General features: G+C 43.9%; 1 protein-coding gene across 1 annotated transcript in view; it reads left to right on the plus strand.

The window, feature by feature from the left end:
• Positions 1-12,860: 12,860 nt before the first annotated feature.
• CCN4 (cellular communication network factor 4) overlaps positions 12,861-14,784 on the plus strand; it is a gene marked incomplete at its 3' end in the record, with an annotated part of 34,591 nt that continues 32,667 nt past the window's right edge. The window contains exon 1 of the mRNA XM_082283123.1: positions 12,861-12,992. Within this exon, the coding sequence (XP_082139249.1) occupies positions 12,945-12,992 (48 nt within the window). The 5' untranslated portion in view covers positions 12,861-12,944. The remainder of the gene's footprint in view (positions 12,993-14,784) is intronic.

Raw genomic sequence — 14,784 nt, forward strand, 5'->3', positions numbered from 1 at the left:
AGACTATGCAGATATGCCATATTTATAGGATAATGACAATATTTCCTAAAACACAGCAATTTTTTACTGCTTGTGCTGGGCTTCAAGTCATTACCACATCTTTCAAGCAGTACTTCCTTAACCTCATGATTAGTAGGGTGAATGCAAGGAAGTACTGCAAAGAATTACTAAAGATGAGAGTCATTTATACAAAAACTCCTCTTTTTTTCTGTTTACAAAGAGCGAATATAGCAGTCACATAATCTAGGGTTGACCTCAGATCAGCATGTGCAGAATGTCAGGGATATTCAGCCCTTCTACATGTACTCAAGCCCACTGGAAAGGCAGCTCTCAACGGTGCACTGCTGTCTGCTAGAAATGCCGTTGGAGAAAGGCTTGGCCTGGATCCCAAATGCAGGGTCACAATCTTTCATATGGTGACAAGTTTGAGTCCTGGTTCAAGTCCCAGGATCTCCTGGGAAAAGGGACTTCTGCTGCTGTCTCCAGTGCTGGTTCCTGTCAGCTGCTCTACAGTAGGTATGAAAACTGCGCAGCAAACAGAAAGAGTAGGCTGAGGATCTGGTGTGCAAATCTCTTCTGAGGGCTCAGCCATTCTGCATGGGCAGGCACAAAGCTGTCTCCAGACACATATTGTATAAACACCTTCAGTTCATAAAAAGGTGTAAGCAAATATCATCAGCTGTAACCTACCTCTAACCTTGAGCGCACCTCAGTGTGAAAAGTTGGACTGTGTGATCTAAAATCCCTTTGAGCATTATGTCTATGATTTTAAGAGTTGTGCCTTTCATACAACAGAAACTACTCTCTAAATGCTGGATTCTCCAGGGAGCTCCAACTCCCTTATGCTGCTTTAGGGAAGCAGAGCAATTAACTGCTTTAGCTTGCTTTATAGCTGCTTTGTGTCCCTGGGGCAGTGCAAAGGGCTTTGATGCATTTTCTCCTGCAAAGCCCAGGGCATGCTAATGGTAGGTGTAAGAATAGACCTTGTCACCTGGGACAAGGCAACAGAAACAATCATGCCCAAGAACCTTCCAGAGACCTCGAGCACAATGAAGGACACTGAGCTTAGCATTAGCTGAGGAAGAAGGAGTATACATTTTATGGAGTTTTCCAAATAATTTGCCAAAAGTCTCACTTCCAGCTAAGAATTGGTACAGAAAATGCTGCTGGATGTGCAAGAACTAGCACGTGTGTGGTTTAAGGGATAAGCTGTGGAAAAAACTATATCATCGGGAGCTAGATTTGGGATTTATATGCCCATTACAACTCCTTGTTCCATACTGTAATAATATTTGATTATCCCACCAGCCAGCAGCCCAAGATCATGAAAAGTTCATGCATAAGAAACATCTGTTTTATCATTCATGACAATAATTCAAAGAGCAGATAATTTACTCCAGCACTTTCTTCACCACATTTCTCCACAGGAACGCACAGTGGAAACAGCTATCCCTCAATAAGTACTTGCAGCTCCCAGGGGAGATGACACAAGAGATGCCAGAGTTGGTCTTGTTGGTGTGGATGTGTTGCCATTATGACTTTTTCTAGAGCAAAAGAGAAAAATTTTAAGAAAAGGTGGGAGAGGATTCATGAACAGTGGTGTGTTGGAGACCATTTAATATCCCGTTTCTCTTCAAAATTCCCATGCCTCAGTTTTCAAGGAGAGTGTAAGAAAGAGACATCTATAACTGAATACAGAGGGTTGACATCTTTCTGTCATTTGATGGCACAATTCTTTGTTAGGCACCTGCTTCTCAATCCAGTGCAATACTGAGGTTTCTCTTTGCTCACAGAAGCTACAATCCTAGAATATTTCTTCGGGTGGAAATGAGTTGTTAGAAGATCCTGGTTTCACCCAGTCTCCAGCCTGGAGGTGAATCACAGTCTACGCTGGTATCGACTGCCAATTCCATGCATCAGACAGATGCTCAGTGAGGATATTCAAGAGGTGAAAATTAGGTCAGTTTACTAAAGATGCCTATAAAAGAATTGCTGGAGCATGTAGGGACAAAATCATAAAAAGGCCAAAGCACAAAATGAAACACAACTAACAAGGGAAAGATAGCAAAGAGCTTCCCATTAATATTTCAGCAGAAGGAAGAATATGAAGGAAGAAACCAGTCCTTCACTGAGTGAGGGAGGAAAGCCAATAATGCCTGGAGGGCTGAAGTGGTTAATGCTTTTCACCTTTCAGCCTTCACTAAAACTGCAATGAGCCCGTAACTAACATGGTAATACCAGGGAGTGGGGAGGAGCTATTCAACTGACAGCAGGCAAAAGGCAGGCTAAGGGATTGCATTAAAAACACAGATTTTTTTTCTCTGGTTCAAATTGCAAAACTGGCTAGCCACTCTCTTGAAGGCTGTGTGAGCCCTAGGAGGGGGAGAAAAGGGCAGATATGGGTCTGATGTTCTGAAGGAAAGGGAAGAGCTAGGGAATTATCAACCAATCTGCATACTGTCAACACCTAGAACAAGCATTGAAACAAGTGGAACATACCATTTTGGAACACTCTGAAAATTTAATGATGATAAAAAGAATACCAGATTTGACAGATCTTGAGGGTATGGGAGACAGAGTATGTACCATAGACGAGGGTGAAGTTGCTGTGATGTGATTTCACCTTGACTGTAAGAAGGCTTTTGCCACTATCTCACATGAAATTTGCTCAGGTGAGTTGGGAATTTAACCCAGATTCAGTCCTGTAGTGTGGATGGCTATCTGGTAGGAGAGCTATCCTCAGCAGGGGTTTGGTTTTCTGTGCTGCTCTCTTGTACTGGAGGAAAAGCTGGAGAGGGGCATTGGAATGTAGCCCGGGGTCTTTCAAAATATTTCTGTCTTGAACAGCAGGACACAGGGGCTACATCTGCTGATGGTGCAAGTCTAGGTTTGAAAATAAAAGATCCCATGGAAATCCTATGAAATAATTATTTCATAAAGGCATTCAGGACAACAGCAGGCATGGGGTTGCCTCAGGCTCCTCAGTTGTATCAACAACACTGACTTAGTTATTTTCTCCAAGGATGCACTAACAGGATTGACATGTATTTATCATATGAAAATTAACACAGGGGAAAAACAGAGATGGGGAGATTTAAGGCCCTGCAGGTTACTCATCCTGCCAGGGCATATCTGGGGTTGGATGCTGATGCTGAGATTTTGTTGCTTTTGTAACTATATTATCCAAGCAGATTTAAGTGGTGTTGCAGACATCCTCCCTGCTCCACTGCAGTGGTGACCAGACTGGCTCTCCCAGATGTGAACAACAGGGTTGTGGCTGTTCAGCTGAGGCCTGTTTTGGTTTGGCAGTCATTGACCTCAGAGGGAGCAACCACTGCAGTGGGAATAGGTGGCTTCCTGCAGAAACAGTCTAGGCCATGAAGAAGGAAGTGGGAAGTGAACTCTAGGAAGTATAAAGAGGGGTTGTCTGACTAGTCCTAGTGCTAGCTGGTTTGGGACACCTCAAAGGAAAAGACAGAAGGCTGCAGTTGATATATGTATGATGTCTTTAAACTCATTGAATTCTGCAATGAAGATCAAAGAAAAGATTTTTTTTTTCCCAGTGTGCCTAAGAAACAGTGGACCTCCACTGCAGCAAGAGAGATTTAAGGTAGAGATTGGTCTTAACTCTCTGAGGAGAGGGAAGGCTTGGAACAGGTCACTGCAGAGACAGTAGAGGGAAGGAGCTGTGCTCACCAGAGACAAGGTTAGACAAGCATCTGTCAACAAGAGTTTAGTTAATGCAGGTTATGCCTTGGGGCAGAGGAGACATGAGAGGGACCCTTTAGTCTCTTCCAGCCCTCTGACTGTGTATCCCCTTGCCTCCCTCTCCTTCACATTTTTCTCTTCATCTCCAGAGTCTGCTCACTAGAGGCTCAGGGCCTTGGCCCTGCTCTCAGCCCACATCCTTCCCTGCTCCAAAAAAACTCTGGAGTCCTGAGGCAGGAGAGAGGGTGTGATGGCTCCCACCTGAGGAGGTCCCTTGCCAGGAGCTGTGCTCTGTCATGGGTACCCTCATGGAAGCCAGGCCTCTCTGTCACCTATGTGGACCCTTTTCCTGGGCACATTTCAAGGACCCTGACCCAGCACATGGTGAATAAATAATGCCAAGAGGTTTCTAACATGCAAAAGGTCTCCTAACTTGGCCACCTTACTTGTAATCTCAGCAACTGCCTTAAGCCTACCAAATGGGTCAGATATTTTTCTACCTGAGTTGCCTTTGGGAGGTAAGACAAGATGAAGACAACAGTCCCCACTGTGCAAATAAAAGGGTGGTTTTCCTGGGGAAAACAAACCAACCAGCCAACCAAAACCAGACACCATGCTGGCAACAGTTTTGCTCCATGTGAGAACTACAGGTTTTACCCTCTGTATATTTTTCTGATGCTTAAACCCAGAGATAACCAACGCAGCCTAAGAAGCACAGTGTTGTGGATCCCCTGTGAGGTTTCACACAGTGTCCCAAAATATATCTTCCTTGTCCAAATTACTTTTTGGAAGTCTGTCCTGGCTGAACATGTGCAGCCCAGCACTTCCTCAGGGACTCAACAGCTTCGGGTGAATTAAAGGGAGAGGGACCAAACTTGTATTAGAGGGAAAGAGCTGCCAGAATCCATTTTTTCACATGATGCAGAAAGAAAGCATTTGCTGGATCGAGGTAGAATCAACTGCTCCAACCTTTCCCTGAGCATGTGGGGTCAGTGCCTTGATCCACCTGTTCTTCTCCTTTTCCCTCCGGTTGAATTCAAGTCTATATCAAGTCTTCTGCTCCAAAAGGGTGACGGGAGAAGGGAAAGGAAAAATAAGTCCAGAGGGAAACAGTGATCACTGTGTGTGCTGCCCTCAGTCTAGGAGAAGGTGGAAAGTTTTATCACACTGGGCAGGGATGGAAAAAAAGTAGAATTGATCACAAAAATCAGAGCTTAGGGCCGTGATCTGCTCTGGCACTACAGGTGTGATACATCACCTCCTGCACCCTGTTTCCTTTCTGTGCATCAGGATTGTTGTTTTGTCAATGGTGTCCAAATGAAATTAGGAAACAGAGTCATAAGGCTCTTAATTTTCTAAACCTGACCTTGAATGGTAGCAAACATTGTGGTGAACACCTTCCAGGGCATGGAAAAGTAGTTTATTATCTTCATTATCATATTTTTTAAATTCTTCAATGCAATTGTCAATGGTAATAAAAATGTATATTTTCTGAATGCTCCCCATATGTGAGACCTCCTTCTGCTGAGGAGAAGAGGTCTAAAAAAGCTCATATCATCAGACCTTCAATTTATTCACCTTCTTGAGGCAGAAATACTCTGTGTCTACTGGAAAGTGACTGTATCTTTGCACTTTGAAAGCATCCAGACAGGAATTTGGAATGGAATTAGTATTTTACTTCCTAAGGTGGTAGTGTGAAAATGGATACCTTTGTTTTCAACTCTTTTGCTTTTATAACCAAGATCAAATTAACAACAAATATTGGCATGGGGTGGGAGAAGAGGAAGTGTAAAGTTCTGCTTGCAGGAAATAAAAAATAAAAATATGGGAACTTGAGAGCATGTGGACTATGTGTGCCTAAAGTAGAAGTATTTTGTGAGCACTACATCAATAAAGCCGCTTTCCCCACAGATTTGTGTCTGGTGGCTGACTGCAAACTCCAGCTGAAGCTGTTTTCCTGCAGTCTGAGTGGTCTCAGCTGTGTGGCTTCTCTGTCTCTAAGGGTGTGTGAGTAAACACCACTTTTCCCAAAGGTGTGATACTCCAGTGGCCTCTCTTATCTTCCTCGGTGCCTCCTTTCACAAAACAGGAATGCCATCATCAGTGAAATACCCAACTTTATATTATACACAAAATTTGGCTTGGTTTTGCCCAAAAGGCTTAAAAATTACTGCAAAGGCACACAGACAGACAGACATGAACACGTACAAAGTGATTGCATAAGCTCCATTTCCCCAGAAAACACAGACTGAAAGTAGCTCTGTTGAAAGGGAAACGTTTACTAACCAAATACCACAGGAAACTTTGAATAAAATGTTACCAGAGTTAGAATGCAGAATTTGGATACTTGGGCCATGGAGTGAAAATATTTGGTCCTCAAATATTTCATGTTTCAAACAGGTTTGATCTCTTGGGAATTTATTAATAACTTTTCTAAATATCCCACAAAGTTTCATTATTATTTTCTTGAATAAGAGAAAAGTATGATTTCTCTGCATTTATTAACAAAATATTTTTAAAACAACACTTGGGCTAGAAGAGCAGCCTGCTTTCCAAAAAAAACCACCAAGGACATCTCAGACAGGAGATGGTTCTGTTTCATAGACTTCATTTACTTCTTGTACGTTTAAGGCAATTCATGGGCTTGTTTGGTCAGGTTTTTTTCCCTACAAATATATGTGTAATCTAACCCAATCTTCAAAATTCACAGACATATCTACAGTTCTGGGAAGCCTCAGTGTGTGACTGAAAAGTTCAAATCTGAGTCTAGTCTTCTCTAGACTAGAATTTCCAGGAGAACAGAGGAGATTTCCCCTCTCATGTAGCAAATTCTATCCCAGAGACTGCAGAATATTGCAGGACTAGTAGAAATAAAAAGGGCCAGACTAATGTATAATTTTGCAATTCTGTGGTCACTGATCTAGAGAATAGAATTTCCAGCATGTGGATATTATCTGTAGTGGGTGACATCATTTTTTGGAACACATAGAAAAATAACTTGTCCAGGATACCATGATATGAAGCTGACAAACCAAAGCGAGCAGGCTGTGTGCAATATTTGTTTGGGTTCTTCATCCTTTCACAGTTTGTTAAATAATATATATACCTCTCTTTTAATGGGCATCAAGAAAAGCATGTGCAAGAGGCAAGCCCAAAAATTAATTCCTCCCCTGCACTTCCTGCATTTGTTCAAATAGTTGAATTAATATTTATGAATAATGCATTGCACCCATGAATGCCACGAATCAATGCAACTCCAAGGACTTCACACTTAAACCAGCTGAGACTCAGACTCAATATGTATTATTAAGCCAGCTTCTTTTATTGGTTAGTAAATAGTATGTAAATATTTATTTCCAGAAGACTACTTTTCTACTGCAAGGAATTATTAAGAGTTTGTTCAAATTTCTGGCAGTTTCCTCATTGTTTATAGCCTGTTCATTTTGGTCATTAATTATTCTTGGAGCTTGGTATCTTACTTGTATGATTGTTTTGTGGTTTTGTTTTTATGGGGTTTTTTTTTGGTGTGGTTTTTTTTCTTGGTTTGATTTTTTGTTGTTTTTTTTTTTCTTTTAATTATTGTTATTAATTTTTATTCAGTTTTATTTGAAAGCTTTAATTAAGAAATTGGTGGGGGTTTGAGTGCAGATATTAAGATAGACAATTACTCAGAAAAAACACTGGATACACCAGGGTACTGTTGTTGTTGTTACAAATGCCTGGTACTAGTTCAAAACCATCAGAGTATGTGTTTTGCCCACATAAATGTCCATCAGGAGATTATGAGAATTTAGGAATAGATGAACACAATAGTGAGGCCATTGCTTTTGAGAGCAATGAAGAAAATACAATATGTCACTGTCATCAGTAACTAAAAATCCAGTATAACAGATTTGCAACCTGATATAAAGCTCTACAATCTTTTAAATGGGAAACTACCAAAAACAGTATTTTAATGAATTGTTTCTTAGCTACTGTCATTGATGCCTGTACAGTTTTGCTCACAGTGGAACAGCTCAGCTGCTGTCAGCCAGATTAGTACTGCTGAAATCAAGGGAGTCACACAGACTGACACCAGCTGAAGACCTGTCCTAATAAACCTGACTTTATTTATGGGAGATGAAACAGCAGTCATGTCTCCTCAAAGGCAAGTCTCTCTCAAATGGTGGGAATAAATTGTTTTGTCTACATGAATAAATTAAATATTGAATGTTCCATTTTTCAGACTTGGCTGCCACCTCAACTAAATCAGTGGAACTGATTTACACCAGCTCTTTGGAGAAATGACCAGCTGGTCCTGGAGTGCCGACAGTCAGGCTGGTTTACCTGGACCAGTTGATTTTCTGTTTGTCAGCTGGGTGTGTGATCAGCCTCACAAATATTCTGGCATGAGGAGTTCAAGCCACACAACATGGTGCATATGCACTCAGTAATGGAAACCTGGGCTGAGTAACATTCCAAGGCAAACCCCTTCATCTGGCATTTTCTAAAGGACTGAGGGAATTCAGTGCTGGATTTACCACCTTAGCTCCTGGAACCTTCTGCATCACTGTATCAGGGGGACACAAGGCTGAACAGGAGCAAAGAAGCTTTTGTCTCTCTAGCCACAATGTGATTCCTGTCCATCTTCTTTTTTGGGAAGATTCTGTAGACAGCAAAAGAGTATTGCAGCTTCTTTCACTCAGGTGTCAGTTCTCATCTGCAAAGGCCAGCAGCTCTGAAAATGAGATATTCACCTGTGTTGAAGTGGGGCTGGCTGAGTGTTCAGATGCTTGATGTTATCGACAGTCAGCTAAAACAGAAGTTCTCATGCTCTCATTTCTAAAGCTTCTTTGATATTTCAAAGGCTGATGTAACTGTCCTTCCTGTCACCTAAGTAGTGACAATAACAACAATAATTGATGGTGCAGTTTGACTTCTGCACCTCCCTTTCCATTCCAGTATGTTCTTCCTGAATCCCAGCCTTCCCGCTGATGAAAAGGGCTGTCACCTTCATCACCCTGGCATGGAGAAAAGCAGAAGAAAAAGCAGTTTCTTGATAGGAAACTAACACAGCTACTTGTTTGGCTCATTTAAAAGTCAGATTCATGATGCAGCCTTTACCTTTTATGAGTCAGGAAAGTCCAAGGTGTTAATTTTTTTTTTTCTTGGACTTGTAGGCAGACTCTGATCTCACTTATTTACAAAGGAAATCAGCTACAGTCAAGGAGTTATTCCTGCCACACATTTGCAAGAGAAAATAGCACCCATCCTCCCTGAGCTCTCTTTTTGTTCTTAGTAGTCCCTGTGTTCTTTGGCTGGCTACAGCCTTCCGTAAAAGTGTCAGACACATCAAACAACATAAAATAAATCCATCTATTTCCCAGTTTATTTGTTCTAAGAAGACTATAAAATGAAGTCAAATTGAGAAACCTGCTTATGTGTTTGAGAGGCATAAGGGATGTATTGAGGAAGAAGTGATATTAAAGTGTTAGCCTGACAGAATCAGAGCTAGCTTGAACTGGGACATGCTGCCTGTTTCTTCTTCACCGTGGATGGCTGTAGAGTGATGGATAGTGGCATTCACAGATATAATGTCCACAGAAAGGGAAAGGTAAAGAGATAAAAATCATAAAACTATTAAATTCAAGGTCCAAAAATCCAATTCAACACAGAGAATTAAAAGCAATGTGGCTTCCTTCTTGTATTAAAGAGAAGAGTCAGCAGTGATTTATGGAATCTTTGCATATTTATATGTTGGAAGAAGGGGCTGAATCCTCATCAGCCAAGCAGACATTGGCAGAAAGATGAAACCAGCAAACTCAGACTGAAATATGGCACAAATGTTTAATAGTGAATGTAAGTGAACTCATCAAAACATGAAGTGTTTTTTCCATCATTTGAAGATCTTAAATTGAAGTCTTTGAATTAGACAGAGAAGCGTCTTTAGAGCCTCCATTTACTGGGGCCAGTACAAGGCTCCCCAGGATCAAGCCGGGGTGATACAGGATTGCAATGATCTCTTTTAGCATTGTCATCCTTAGAGGGACCTGAGAGCTCACAGAAGACCAGATTTGGGCTGCTCCTATCAAAGAGTTCAACAGGAGCTGAAATGTCCCTGTCATTTGGGATTTAGTGAAATAACCTTACACCCAGGCACACCTCAAAGTGCACCAGTGTGCCATATCCACACAGGGATCACTATCAGAAAGGCTGCTCAGGCAGATGGATGTCTCAGCACCCCTGCCCTGAGGCTGCAGGCTGAGTCCTTGAGCCCTGTCTCGTCCAAGCTAAGACAGAGTGTCTGGTTTATGATCGCCACAGGACAGACTCTCACAACACAAGTGCGGTGGGCTGTGGAGCTTCAAACAGCCAGATGTCCACATCTACATGACTTCATCCTTGCTGACACACTTGACCACAGTATTTTCTAAGGAATTCACTGAGGCAATGAAATATGCTAAGGAAATAATCAAAGAGAGTGAGATAACCGAATGTTTCTTGGGAAAAGACCCAAACCAACACAATGCCATTTTTATGTCATTTCTGAAATTCTCTTTCCCTTGATGTTGTCATCTGGTACCACAGGAGCTTCGAAGTCTTGTTTCTCCTTCATTTGGAAAGTTATTTTTGCTAGACCTGCTATCATGGCTCCTTCATCTCCAGGCCAGCAATCACAATTTGTATGAAATATTAAGTACTAGCTATCAGATTTACATCTGAGCCATTTACCCTAGGCTAACCCAACTAGCTTAATTTTTTTATTTAAAGGCCATTTTGCCTAGGACAGGGGAATGGCACTTTCAAAATACTCCTTTCACTTCACAAAGTATTAGAGGTTTGGACCCAAATTCTGGCACTCAGTGGCATCCACATACAGATTATCACCACCTGGGTGGCACCAAGAGAGCAGGGTTTATTCTAAGTTACTCGGCAGAGAAAGAGAATCCCTATGGCTGAATATCAACAATGTACGAGGAAGGATGTGCTGGTGACAGAAGGGTGAGAGAGAAATATTGAAATAGAAAAAGCTGGAATGAACAAACAGAGGAGGAAGTGAGGAAAGAGGGTGGATATAGATAAGGGAGAATAGACACAGTCTTGGAGGAACCTGACAGAAAACACAATCCTGAGCCTGGTCTTTAGGGTTGTGAGTCCTGGGAAGGGGCTGTGGTAGGGCTGAAGGTGCTGGAAGAGGAAGACAGTGTGTAGAACTTCCTTTGGTTTGCATTTAATTCCAGTTGAATCATCTCCCAGAGCAGCTGTCTGTCCAGACTGTCACACAAATAATAGGAGCTTTTACAGTCCCCTAGTCCAGCTGGTGTAAAACCTTTAAATTGCCCATGTCTTGTCACACAGCATGAAGGGATAGAAGTTGTGACCAGAAGTTACTGGAGCACAGATTCCTCACCCTCCCCACCCCACCCATCAGCCCCAGCCTTGAGCATTCAGCTGTGCCAGGTCTGGGGAGCAAACCCCACACAGCACCAGATCCCCAGGAGGGCTGGGATAGAATCAAAGGATAGTTTGGGTAGGAAGGGACTTTAAAGATCAGCTAGTTCCAACCCTCCTTCTGTGGTCAAGGACATCTTCCTCTAGACCAGGTTGCTCAGAGCCCCATATAAGACCAGAGCCCCTCGTCTTGAACACTTCCAGTGACAAGGAATTCACAATTTCTCAGGACAACTTGTTCCAGTCTCTCACGATTCTCACAAGAATTTCTTCTTAATAGCTAATTTAAATCTATCCTTTTTCAGCATAAAGCCATTCCTCCTTGTCCAATGACCACATGAAGACCAAAGGACCCTCCCCTGCTCTCTTGAAGCCCCTGAAAGGTTCTATCAGGTCCTCTTTGTGCCTTCTCTTCTCCAGGTTGAACAACTCCAATTCTCTCAGCCCTTCCTCACAGGAGAGATTCTCCATCCCTCTGACCATCTTAGTGTCCTCCTCTGGACTCACTCCAACTCAGCTCCATGTCCTTCTTATGTGGGATGGCTGCTTAGAGTGGGGGGCTGAGAGTGGCTCATCCCAACCCAACCTGGCACACCTGAATTCCAGGAGGCAACCAAAGCTGAGCAGAAGTTAAGGAAACATCTTAGTTCTAGTTTGGCCATCAGAGTGATTCACCCACCCATCACTGCCCAGCTTGTCATATCAAGCTGAAAGTTTTGCCTACTTTTAAATTTACCTTGACAGTTATTTTAGCCCATGAATAAACTCTTTCTTGTGTTTAAGACCTCTGAAACTCTTTAACAGGATTTTCATTCCCTTTGCAAGTACTAATTTTCCTTATAATATTCTACTTCAGTATAAGGATGAAAGAGACTTTAAATCCTTTCAAATTCAGATTTAGAATAGTTGGGGAAAATACTATACCTGTGCCTAGGTAAAAGGAGAAAAATACATTATAGATGCCTCAGCTAAAATCAGGGTATACATTAGCAGGAATACAGGTGATCAGAGAGTTTGGGGTGGGGTTTGAGTTCAGGGTGGGGTTTTCACTGCCGTGTACCTGGACAACATTTGTCATGCCCACTGCTGGCACAGGATAGAAGTATGACTGGGCCCAGGAGTATTGCACACTCCTAAACACTTAAATCATGGAAGGTATGTGTGGCATGGCAGGGGACCATGTGATCCAGGGTTGCTCTGTAAAGAGGGGAGTCCCAAAGGAGTCAGCAGACTGCTTCCCACAGGGTGTGCCTGCAGGACAAATATCCTTTTGCCCTTCAGATGAAGTCACTCTTTTAAAAAATCAAATAAATCAAACATCTGTGAATAATTGTATACGTGTCATGTCATTGAGTGTAACCAGTACAGCCAGATCAAACATTTCTTGCTGTACTAGCTACATTTCAAGAGTCTGAATGCCATGAGCAACATGAGGGATGAGCTTTGAGCTTTTTGGAGCTGTGCTAAATTCTCAGCATGTTGGACCCCGGTGCTGCAGCTTTCCCTTTAAGAGCCCTTTGGCTCACGGCAATGCACTGAAATGCAGGAGGTGGGACAACACCACACACAAAAATGAAGAAGTGAAGGCAGGAAAAGTTTCTCCAGAGGAAAAATGCAGGGCTTGTCCTTCATCGTGACGTCAGATCTGTCTTTAATAAAATCCCCAAAGAGCCAAGAGAAAAAGGCAGAGTGCCTAGGCTAGGTTGCCAGTTCAGGATTGCTCTGCATTCCCCAAAGTGGTGTTTTTATTCAAAACGGCTCTAAATCTGGGTTCAATCAAATGTATTTAATCCCGGCTTCCAGGGATGAGGTGGCTTTTGCCCTGGATTGTAGCAGCAAGCAGCATTTTGCAGGTGAGTTTGGAAACTGCCGGGGAGACCTGTCTTCTGCAAACACAATTGGGTTTAATGCAGGGTGGGCTGGGAGAGCCGAGTGCGATGTGTGTGGGAAGGTGGGCACTGGTAACTTTTGGGGAGGTGTGAGAGCAGGAAAGGAAAGGTGAGCTGGGGGGAAAGGAAAGGAAAGGAAAGGAAAGGAAAGGAAAGGAAAGGAAAGGAAAGGAAAGGAAAGGAAAGGAAAGGAAAGGAAAGGAAAGGAAAGGAAAGGAAAGGAAAGGAAAGGAAAGGAAAAGGAAAAGGAAAAGGAAAAGGAAGTGTCTTAGAGTTGAGCTCTGCTCAGTATCCAGGTGGATCAGCACAGAAAACTGACAGGTTTTTTTCTTTGTATTGTTATTATTTGTACCGTGGGACAAAAGAAGGATGAGGAGATCCCCCACTGCTGCCTGAAGCAGCACGGCTGAGGCTGTGAGGGGATCGGGCAGGAGGGGAAAGCGCGGCGGTGCCCAGGGGTGCCGGAACCGAGGCGGCCCCGGTGCCGGTACCGGAGCGGGGCCGTGCCGGGAGCGGGGCCGGGAGGTGCCCCCGGCTGCTCCCGCAGGTGGAGCCGCTCCCGCCGCTGCCCCGAGGCCGGAGAGGGAGGAGGGCTGCATCCCCCTCCCGGTCTCCTGGAGCTGCCTCTCCACGCAGCAGCAGCCGCTTTCCTCCCCCTCTTCTCTGGAAAAACCTGTCCGGGGAAGACGCTTCTTTCCCGAAGGTGCCGGAGTTTTTCTTTGCTTTTCCCGGTGCGTGGCCGCAGCTTGGGTAGAAATCCCGAGAGAGGGTTGGATTGAGAGCAGCCGTGGGAAGCGGTGGGGGTCCGACGGGAGAAGCAGAGCCTATCCCCGGAGGGGGAGCGGTCCCCTGTCCCCCATCCCCGGAGCCAGCGCTGGACTCGGGGTTCAGGGAGCCGTGGGGATCCTGGCAGTGAAGGGGATGTTAGGGACCCGTTTGGACTGCCCAGCTCAAAGTGGGGTGTTCCCTGAGGCAGACACGTGTAAGCTGTGTCTGAGCATCCCTCCGCTTGGAGCGGCGTGACAGCAACCGCTCTGCACAGGGGATTTTGCGTGGCAGAGCTGCCGGCACCGGGGGCTGGCTCGTGTGTTGTGAGATACAGCCACACTTTAAACCAGGAAAGCACCGCGTGGTGCGGTACAGCAGGCACACCTGTGTGACAGCAGATGGCACAGCGATAAGTCCTGCGTGGATGACGAGATAGATTGATAACAAGGCCTCTTCTGGGAAATAAAACACAACACAAAACTGGCAACCAACAAACCTCACCTCTTGTGCTCCTGAGGGAAGCTGGTTCTTACCACAGCTGATTTTTGTTCAGCAAGAAAAAATTAAACAAAGGGAGCTGCCCCCCACCCCCCAAACACTGTCACTAGAGGAGACCTGTGTGAGCCTTGTAAATTGTACAGTGGTTGTCCTGGGTTCCCTTGGTATCAAAGATTTTTGTAAAAAACCTGCTGTGGCATGAAAATATGTGTGAGTGTGTGAGTGCATGCAGGCACATGCGTTTGCTGAGGGGGTAGGCAAGTGAACGCAATCCAGATATTTCTAGCAGCATGTTTGGTCTAAAGAGTATCTAAAAAGAGTTAAAACAGTATAAAAAAATAGCCTAAAAAGTCTCCTGGGTCTCAACGTTTCAGCTCAGACTTTCCATTGAACAGAGCAGGTGAAACTGCTCTCTGGAGCATTCTGGGACACTGTCACCTCCTGAACATACCCATGGGGCTGGACCTTGGAAGGTTGTGCTTAGAAACTA

Source organism: Coloeus monedula (assembly GCF_965178545.1).
Source record: "Coloeus monedula genome assembly, chromosome: 1".
Lineage (NCBI taxonomy): Eukaryota > Metazoa > Chordata > Aves > Passeriformes > Corvidae > Coloeus > Coloeus monedula.